This window comes from Mus musculus, chromosome 7 (genome assembly GCF_000001635.26).
Source record: "Mus musculus strain C57BL/6J chromosome 7, GRCm38.p6 C57BL/6J".
Taxonomy (NCBI): Eukaryota; Metazoa; Chordata; class Mammalia; order Rodentia; family Muridae; genus Mus; species Mus musculus.
The window spans coordinates 18,473,854-18,484,463 of record NC_000073.6 but is presented as its reverse complement, the minus strand read 5'-3'; the positions used below and the strand labels follow the sequence as shown (position 1 = coordinate 18,484,463).

General features: G+C 47.0%; 1 protein-coding gene across 2 annotated transcripts; it reads left to right on the top strand.

Moving 5' to 3' along the window:
* The first annotated feature begins 267 nt into the window (after nucleotides 1–267).
* Nucleotides 268–9,887, top strand: Psg26 (pregnancy-specific glycoprotein 26). 2 transcript variants are annotated; one of them, NM_001029893.1, is made up of 5 exons: nucleotides 315–536; nucleotides 1,616–1,975; nucleotides 4,153–4,512; nucleotides 5,820–6,179; nucleotides 9,127–9,882. In NM_001029893.1, the coding sequence occupies exons 1-5, from the start codon at nucleotides 473–475 to the stop codon at nucleotides 9,408–9,410; spliced, it is 1,428 nt and encodes a 475-aa protein (NP_001025064.1). In that variant the 5' UTR covers nucleotides 315–472; the 3' UTR covers nucleotides 9,411–9,882. The 2 variants fall into 2 exon arrangements, with proteins under 2 accessions (XP_006540301.1, NP_001025064.1); XM_006540238.3 differs by lacking the exon at nucleotides 5,820–6,179 and having other exon boundaries at nucleotides 268–536; nucleotides 9,127–9,887.
* The last annotated feature ends 723 nt before the right edge of the window (nucleotides 9,888–10,610 follow it).

Genomic DNA, 10,610 nt, shown 5'->3' with positions numbered 1-10,610 from the left:
CTCAGACATCTGTGTCTCCTTTCTGCTGCAAAAGCCCACCTTCCCAGAGCTCTGAGGACACAAGACAGATTAGGACCTCAGCTGGGTCTCTGTGTCACAGGGACATGTAGGAAAGATGGAGGCTCCCTCTTTGATGCTGACAGACTTATGCCAGGAGTCACAGATGTCAGCCCATGGATGAGTTGTTCTCTGAGGGCATGTTGATGCTTATCAGCCTTGTTGCTCAAGGTCTTGTTGGAGGAGAATCATAAAGAGATAAAATGTGAGAAAGATGTGGGGCAGCACTGAGAGTGGAAGTGACTGAGCAGTGTCGTGGTCAGAGACCCCACCACACACAGCCCATAAAATTCTGTGAAGTTCTCCTGCCTGAGAGAACACTCATCTCAGAAGGAGGAAGGACAGCAGAGGCCAGGTGCCTTACAGGAGCTGAAGGTCCTCTCCTCAGAGAAAGGCCAGTACAGTAAGAAGAGATATGGAGGTGTCCTCTGAACTTTTCAGCAATGGGTGTACCTCCTGGCAGAGGGTTCTGCTCACAGGTAAATGTTCCAACTATCTGATTGTGTGTGGGAAGGGAAACTCAGAAGCCCAAAGTCCTATGAATTGAAGATGTCTAGAGAAGACTTGAGTTTCTGTTTGTAGTCATGGTGCAGAAGGTGCAGTGAGGGACAGAGGCTCAGCAGCAGGAAACTTTGACCAGACAGGAACTGAGGATGGAAAGAAAAGCCTCAGCTGTCCCTGTTCAAAATCAGTCACATTGGCTGCCATGGTCAGAAGACCGATGTTCCCATCCATGACAGGGTGACTCTCTAAAGACGGCCTAGTGTGTGGAGACATAACAGTATGAATTTATTCCTCATCTCTCACAGGGTAGATGGAGATACAGGGTCCTGTAGGGTCTTTTCTGTACACAGAGGTGTGTGTCATGTACGTACAATGTGCACACCGAGACATGTGACTTCCCAAACTGCATCCAATACACAATTACTAAACCACCCTTAAATATAATGATTGCCATTTATTGTAAACTTGGGAACTATGTAGACAAATCTATGGAGATATCATTCTTTTGTTCTTTACTTTTTTCCTTCCTTCTTTCCTTCTTTCCTTCCTTCTTCCTTTCTTTTTACTTCCTTGCTTCCTTCTCTCCTTCTTTCTTTCCTTCATTCCTTCTTTCATTCTTTCCTGTTTCCTTTGTTCTCCCCACTCCTTTTCAACCCCATTATTCTCTGAGATATTTTCAGGAACTGACATTTCCAAAAAGATAATTCCAATCATGGTCCTCACAAAGGCCTTTTCCTGTGGATGGGAATTCAGAGTATACAGAGGAAAAAGTCACTGGTTTAATGGAACAGAAAACAATTCAGAATGTGAGGACTGTGTGAAGGAGGAAGTCAGAGAGCCACTTCTCCTGACACCAGACACTCTTTATGTGAAGAATGATGTGAGGACACCTGAGTAGAGGATTCCTCAGAGATGACATGATACCCTCTGAAGCTCTGAGGTCATGGAGGTTATGTTGCTCATCTCCATTATGGTCATACCCCTAGACATAGGCATAAGCTGAGGGATGCTGACACCTGCTCATTATTGGCGGCTTCTCTCTATTCCCTTCTAGCCTCCCTCTTAACCTGCTGGTTCCTGCCCACCACTGCCAGAGTCACCATTGAATCCTTACCACCCCAAGTGGTTGAAGGAGAAAATGTTCTTCTACGTGTTGACAATATGCCAGAGAATCTTCTAGTGTTTGGCTGGTACAGAGGAATGACAAATTTGAGGCAAGCAATTGCACTGCATTCGCTGTACTATAGTGTAACGGTGAAGGGGCTGAAGCACAGCGGCAGAGAGACATTATACATCAACGGGACCCTGTGGATCCAAAATGTCACACAGGAGGACACAGGATATTACACTTTTCAAACCATAAGTAAACAAGGAGAAATGGTATCAAATACATCCCTGTACTTGCACGTGTACTGTAAGTAATTCTTTTTGAAATCTGGGTTGGGTCTTCTTACTAGGCACACAGAAGTATCAGGCCTGACCTGTCTCTCCTTTCCCTCTGTATTGTGTCTCCATGTTGGGGACTGAGAATTTAGTGAAGGACACACATGGTGGAGAATAACGTCAATTGCGCAGAATTCCTCATTTAACTTCACCTTGGAGAAACCTGGATGCAGGGTGGGCAAGTCAGCCAAGGACATCAGCCTCTGTCTAGCTCTTGGGGTCCTTCATAGGGAACCATCCTTGAGAAAGTCTTGAGGGAAGAAAGAAGGGCCTGTGGAAATCATGGGCATCTTACAGAGCTGAGTACCAGAAACCCTTGGTTCCACACCTCTGTTCCACCCTCACCTCCTGTGGGCCCTGAGAAGCTTTGTGCTAGGGGTGGATCTTGACTTTCTGTCTGCAGAGAAGAGTGCTCGTTGTAGACAATGTCTTGCTTCATGTGGAAGCAAACCATGTACTGACATGAGATCCAGAATTAGTCTATGTCTCCTGGTCATCTTAGTGACCCAGAGGGCAGAGACCACAGCAGGGTAGATTCCCAGGCCATTCACCCATTGTCCTGTTAGGCTTATGAGACTTCTAAGAAAGTCAGTTTCCCATCAGAAAGAGAGAAAGGACACAGATCCTACTGACAAGTTATTTTCTTTTGAGGCCAGCACATTCTCACCTATAAGCAAATAGAACAGGCTGTACTGATGTGGACAGTTCTCCAGACATGCGCTGCAGTCCCCACAGTGAAGAGCAGGTGACATTCAAGGAATACTAATAAACCTATATACCTGAATCAGGACCTCAACTTTTATCTATCTCTCTATCAACATTTTACCTATCCTTGCTTTTATCTCTTCTTTGTATACCTGGAGGTCTCTGGCAGAGCCTTCTCAGACCTCTTAGCTGCTTCCTGTGTCTGCTACCCTGTCAGGGGATGATGTTCACATTCCAGACATGCATTTTCTCTGGGGATGAAAGGGTGTCCTATGGGAATCACCTTGAGGAAGTTTCAAGGCATCTTAGCAATGCCTGGGAGCAAAGGGAGCACATGAGACACAACTTGGCAGGCAGAAGAAGTGTGAGCACCGTCTTGAAACCCTGCATGGGATGATGGAGTCCAGCGCAGTCCTTATGGGACCTAGGACACCTCCTCCCACACATTCAGGCCACAGGCTCCTAACACATCTGCTCCTGGGTCTTTCTACTACTTCAGAATCCTGACTGTTGCCTGCAGTGGAGTGGATCTGTCCCCTTCCCCACTCACCATGCAGCTGGTCCCTTAGGATCCCTCACACATATCTGTCATCTTCCTCCTAAGAGCAAATTTCATTTTGAGAAGATAGGGCAGACTGATTGTCCAGCGGTGTTTCTGTGTCACACAAAGAGTGCAGAGGCTCCCTCTTTTTGCTGACTGACCCAGGTTGAGAACACAACAGAGGGCTACCCTGGGTGATCTAATGTCTCAGGTCCCAGAGATGCTCAGAAGGTTGTTTTTCACTGTGTACTTTGGAGGGCTTAAACAGAAAGAGCCAAGAGGAGAGTGTAGGTGGGTAGTCCTGAGAGTATACAGGGCAGAGAACATGAGCCTCTGTAAGATTCTTATGTCTAGGAGAAGGCTGAGAGTAGAGGAGGTATTTGGGAGCTGGGGTAGACATATGTGATACAGACAGAGGACACATAGGGCCACAGAGTTCAGGGAGGACCCCTCTCTATTCTATGCAAAGGTTGTGCCACCTGTCAGGCCCATCTGATCATTAGTGAGGAGTACACAATTTACAGAGTGTGAGAGGAGACGTGAATCAAGTGTTGGGGGGCATTAAAGGAACAGAAACACAACAAAAGCTTCAAGAGTGAAGACAGGATGCTGGGGAAGAGGTCAGGAGGCAGCAATCCAACACCATCTACACTGAGTGTGAACAGGTATCTGAAGAAAGAGAGGTGGGGCCATGTTGACTCCAAAGTGGTAAGAATCCTAGAGTGGATGTGACAACCCAGGCTCATGGAGCACATGGAGCTAATGCCCTGACCTCCACCAAGTAGGGCAGGGAGACACCCACACACCTTGGCTGAGCAACTTGAACAGCTGCTCAGGACACAGGGTGCCATCCTAGCCAAATACAAAAGTCCAAATATTGATGGATCTCTCTTTCCTTCTAGCCTCTCTTTTCATCTGTGGGCGTCCTACTACACTTGTAGGTCCCACTATTGAATTAGTGCCGGCCAGCGTTGCTGCAGGGGGAAGCGTTCTTCTCCTTGTTCACAATATTCCAAAGTATCTTCAATCACTTTTCTGGTACAAAGGGCTGATTGTATTTAACAAGGTTGAGATTGCTCGATACAGAAGAGCCAAGAAATCAAGGGAATCTGGTCCAGCCCACAGCGGTAGAGAGACAGTGTACAGCAATGGATCCCTGCTGCTCCAGAATGTCACCTGGAAAGACACAGGATTCTACACCCTACGAACTCTGACTCGATATCAGAAAATGGAATTCGCACACATTTACCTTCAGGTGGACAGTAAGTGATTCTCTGTGATCGTTCATTGCTGGGAGGGGCTTCTACCAAGAGCACTGTCACTGTTGGCATGTGACTACCTCCCCTCTGCACTTTTATCCCCATGTTGGGGTTTGACCACTGTATGCAGAACACACATGTAGGAGAGAAATGCCCATGGGTCAGACTCTGCTTTCTGATACCCCCTTGTATCTCAGAGGACCTAAGATGCCAGACTGCTCTGTCTGTTGAGGCTCTTGAATGAACACAAAGAAAATGTGGAGTCCATATAGAATGGTTAGCACCGGGAAGCTGTGGCCCCGGTTGTCTATCCCAGGCTTGACTCAAAATGTCCTGGGTTCCAATTTATCAGGACTTGACACTTACTCCTGCTCTGAGGAGACAGTGGACAGTAGTTTTTGGCTGTCTCTCAAACCAATGTATTTATGATTACTAAACAGCAGAGTTTCACTAAAAAAAGAAAAGAAAAGAAAACAAATAAAAAAAAACCCAAGAGAAAAATATCAAACCAACTTAGGGTTTTTGTAGGAAGAATGGAGGGGTGCTGTTTCCTGCCTGTCTCCTCACACCTTGCTCATCCTGGTCTTATAGCACAGGGACCATGAGCTCAGAGGTGGAAATGCTCATAGTGGAATGGTCCCTCCCATGTCAATCACCAGTTAAAAGATGTGCTGTAGACCTGGCCAGTAATCATTCTGATGTTTGTATTTTCAGTTGAGGCTCCCTACTTCAAATGACTGTGGCTTGTGTCAAGTTGACTCAAAGCCTGGCAGCATAATCCAGGGCCTGCTAAGAAGAGCAGCCTGCTCCAAGCCCTCACCCAGCACTAGTCCTGGGGGCTGCAGGTAGATCAGGAAGAACATGCAGAAAGTGAGGTCAGAAGCTGAGTGCAGGTATAAAGGAAATGGGAAAAGTCAGGAAGTGAATATGCAGGGTGTGCAGAGACCAAGGTCAGAGGGAGGCACCATCTCAAAGCCCAGTGTGCATGAGTGTGTGCAGTGTCTGACGCAGGGCAGTGAGGAGAAGCCATGGAGACACAGAGGAGAGAACTCCATGCAGAGGAAATGACAAATTCAATGGCACTGAGGGAATAGAGACCATGTTGCTGACTTCCACCAGGTGAGATAGACACACCCATAGACCTGTCTAGGCTGTCACACCTTGCTCATCCTGGTCTTATAGCACATGGGACCATGAGCCCAGAGGTGGAAATGCTCACAGTGAAGACTCCATCTTGTCAGAATGCAGGTCAGCATCTTTTCACCTAGCACAACGATTCCTTCTGATGATTTTTCTCCTTTCCCTTCCAGCCTCCCTTTCCTTGTGCTGTGACACTCTTGACTCTGCCCAACTCAGCATTGATCCAGTGCCACAGCACGCTGCTGAAGGGGGAAGTGTTCTTCTCCAGGTCCATAATCTGCCAGAAGGTCTGCAAGCCTTTTCCTGGTACAAAGGTGTGCTTAGCACTCAGGACTTTAAAATTGCAGAATATAGCATAGCAACGAAGTCCATCATCAGAGGCCGTGCACACAGCAGAAGAGAGATAGGGTACACCAATGGATCCCTGCTGCTCCAGGATGTCACCGAGAAAGACTCTGGCTTGTACACACTAATAACAATAGACAGCAATGTGAGAATTTTAACAGCACACGTCCAAGTCAACATCCACAGTAAGTGACTCTCTATGGCTTCCAACTGCTGGGTGTGGCTTATTGTACCTAATAAGTCGACTCTAAGGAGTTGGTTGTGCCTGCTATCTCCTCCACTGCATTTTTCATCACATTGGTATTTGGGCACTTGCTGCAGGGCACACATGGGCTGTACCAACACCATTAGGTCAGAACCCTTCACCTTTCTTTTCATGTAGAGTTACCTATCATGTGCTGGAAAAACTCAGCCCCAGAATGTGAGACTCAGCATTGACCCTTGGGACTCTCACCATGCCCATATCCCTGATATTGACTCCCTCTGTGGAGGTAGCATAAGCTCTAGCTGAGGAAGATGTGGAGTCCCCACACAGAGCACTATGAGGCCTGGGTGGAAATCTCTGTGATACTTGGAAATATTTTTGGTTTTGCCTCGCTTTGGATTCATGTTAGAGCTGACATGGTACAAGGCAGTCATAACTTGTGTCACCATCAAGTGTACTGTCATGAACCACAGTTATGATAGTTCCCCTGGACACCTTTCACAGAGACTCACCCCGGAATGCATTTCTGGAGAGAACAATCTGGGTTCTAGGGCATTAACTAGCTGTTTGGATAGCCTTATGAGACTTCAGAGGAAGGCCAGGGTCTCCATGGTGATGGACAAAGGACATAGGTCCTTTTGGCAAGTGTATGTCCTCTGATGTTCACCTTCTGGAATTCTTTCCTGCAGGCAAACATTTCTGAGTTGCCACCTTAAGAGCATCCAGAATGAGGTGAAATTCAGTTGCTGCTCCCTAGATGGCAAAGTAACTCAGCCCAAGACCTCAGAGTCTGCCCCATCTCTTGAGGCCCTTTCCATACTCAGAATGGCAGAAAACTCGGAAACATAATTCCAGAGTGCACTTATGGTTTACCCTGTCTCCATCCCTGACCCTACAGATCTCGAGTTCTCTTGGGCAGTCTTTACACCTACTAAGCACATTACTCTGTCAGAGCATCCTGTGTTACCAGGTTCCTGGCTCTCCCTGGCATATCCCATAGCGAATCACCTAGACAGAGGACAGCTGCCACCCAAGGAGGACATGGGCAGAACCTAGGTGACTCTCTGTCAGCACAGGATGCTGAGAGCCCCCCTGAAACTCTCCCTAGGTTTATGTCCTCTCTAGGGTCTAGGTGACCTCCTGCAACAGGAGTCTCATGATGATGCACCCTGACTGGTGATCAGTGAGCATGGGCTAGACATCAGTCAGCAGGCCATCTTTTGTAGACATCAGTCAGCAGGTCCTCTTCCAGTCCTTACAGGCATCTCTGTCACCTTCCTGCAGGGAGTAGATTCCACAGCATTGAGAAGAAAGCACAGCTTAGGATCCTGTGTTATAAAGGACACATTGGGAGAACACAGCAAGGGCAGTCTTGTGGTGAGCTGTTGCTGCCCCAGGGTGCTGAGATGATTATCAGTCTTGTGCTTGCCATCATTCATGATAGCAGTCAGCATTACCCTGGGAAGCCCTCCAGCCTGGATGGAGGCTGAACTCAAAGCGAGGAAGACTGCAGAGCTTGTGGGGCAGTGCTGGAGGAAATTCTGTTCTCCTCAGAGGGAGGGCAGAGCAGGCAGATGCAATCCTGGTGGCCCACTGTGTACTTTCCTGCAATGCTTGCTGCTCCTGTGTGGTAATATGGGCTGGAGTTTTAACCAGTGTCAGTAGCTCCAAATATTAGAATTTCATTAACTCTGAAATATGCAAGAAATTTGGACATCTGCCTATCTACCCACAGACATCCGAGACTGTGTAGGTACTGGATATTCTGGAAATATCAAATTAGATATTTTTTCTAACAAGGCCCTAGGTGTAATGGGCTGGAAGACAGATCAGGAAGGCCATCTCAAAGTGAAGTCAGAGGCTGGCTGGACCAAAATGGAGGTTGGGAGGTAAAAAAAAAACCTGGGGTCACTAGAAGAAGTGAGAGATCTCTTGCCTGCAACCCACACTTTCTGAGGGAGAGCAACCTTGTGAGGACAGTGAGGGTGGAGACACATGAGGATAGAGTTCCCCACAGAGGAAGCAACAGACAGTTAGGCCCACAAAGGGGATGGAGGGCATTTGCTTAATCCCTCTGACTTGTGCAGACAATCCCACCATCCTCCACTAAGTGACTGATCTAAGCTTCTCTGATCACAGGACCCAGTCTTTTCACCAAAGATAAAGATTTCAATATTGATGGATTTGTCTCTTTCCCTTCTATCTTCCCTTTCAGTTTGTATTCTCCCTCTCTCCGTGGTCCAGATCACTACTCAGTCAGAAAGAGGAGCATCAGGAAGCCAAGGATCCACACCCAATTCTAGTTGTCCCCAGAGAATTTCACCTCAGGGCTAGCACTGGACTTGCTGTTAGAGCTGACAGGGAACAAGGCTTGGCTGAGTGTCCAAATCCCCTATGATGTAGGATCAGATGTTTACTTCCATGACAGCTGCAGTCATATAGGTCACCTGTGTACCTCATTCTCCTGAGGTTCAATGGAAAGGTGCCAGGACAGAAGTCAAATGTTCTGATGGACTTAGGAAATTCACTGGAAATTAATGTCTTCAAGGGTAGGGACAGAGATGACCATTCTTCAGGCACCACCTTATCCTCAGGAATCCAGCCTACTGTAAGTAGTACAGATGCTGCTGATGAGAGAAACCCCCCACCCCCAGTTCAGAACGTTGCTCATACCTAATTTTAACTCATAGGCAGTGTAATGATCATGCACAGTTGCCGTTGTACAGGGAAACTGAGGCACATCAACCTCAGTGGCTGAATCAGGGTCACACAGCACATGGTTGGCAAATGCAAAGCACACGATATGAGTGTAGTCACAGTTCCAATTTCTCCTCCCTAGAAGATTTATTATGTGTGAGCTATAGAGGGGCAGGTTGAGTTTTCTGAAAGATGAATGTCATTTGGTCCCCACCTCTGTTTCTTTGCAGAGCTTGTGACACAGCCTGCCATGAGAGTCACAGACAGCACAGTTAGAGTACAGAGCTCAGTTGTCTTCACTTGCTTCTCATACAACACTGGGATCTCCATCCGTTGGCTCTTCAACAATCAGAGTTTGCAGCTCACAGAGAGGATGACCCTGTCCCCGTCAAAGTGCCAACTCAGGATACATACTGTGAGGAAGGAGGATGCTGGAGAGTACCAATGTGAGGCCTTCAACCCAGTCAGCTCAAAGACCAGTCTCCCAGTCAGGCTGACTGTGATGAATGAGTGACCCCTCCTCTCATGCTATAGGAGGGTGGGGGCATTTCTGTATTCAGATGCCCATACCTACCCTCACACACAAAATACAGATTTCCATTTATTGTCATGGCCAATTTGCCATCTCTCCCATCCCTCTCCACACCTGATCCTGAACCCCTCCATTTTCTCCCACATCCCTTCTCCTACACAGTTACCTCCCTCCATCTGCTTCCTACTACCATTTTTCTCCCTTCTATGTGAGATTCAAATATCCTCTCTTTGGCCTTCTAATTTGTTTATCTTCTTTGGATCTGTGTAGTGTAGTGTGTGTATTTTGTATTTTATGGCTAATGTCCACTTATAAGAGAGTACATACCATGCATTCCATTTTGGTACTGGGTTACTTCACTAAGGATGATATTCTCAAGTTCCATTCAACTGCCTTCAAATTAATGATGTCGTTGTTTTTAATAGTTGCAAAGTATTCAATGGTCCTCATGGTACCACATTGTCTGTGTTCATTCTTTCAAGCTGCTGGTACCCTCCACACACTGTTCTGCTCACTATTGGTAGACAATGCAGCCCAAGGGGAAAATCTTCCATTTGTTCTTAATGGACCGACTTTCAAGCCTTTGCTGAAACAATGGAGGGAACTCGCCTTAGTTAGTGTTTTACTGCTATGAAGAGACACCATGATCATTGCAAGTCTTTTTTTTCAAAATTTATTAGATATTTTCTTCATTTACATTTCAAATGTTATCCCCAAAGTTCCCTGTAGCCTCTCCCCTACCCTGCTCCCCTACACACCCACTCCCACTTCTTGGCCCTGGCGTTATCCTGTTCAGGTGCATATAAAGTTTGCAAGTCCAAGGGGCCTCTCTTCCCATTGATGACCGACTAGGCCATCTTCTGCTACATATGCAGGTAGAGACACAAGCTCTGGGGGTACTGGTTAGTTCATATTGTTCCACCTATAGGGTTGCAGACCCCTTCAGCTCCTTGGGTACTTTCTCAAGCTCCTCCATTGGGGGCCCTGTGTTCCATCCAATAGATGACTATGAACATCCACTTCTATATTTGCCAATCACTGGCATGGCCTCACAAGAGAGAGCTATATCAGGGTCCTGTCATCAAAGTCTTTCTGGCACATCCAATAGTGTCTGGGTTTGGTTGTTGTATATGGGATGGATCCCCGGGTGGGGCAATCTCTGGATGGTCTTTCCTTCCATCT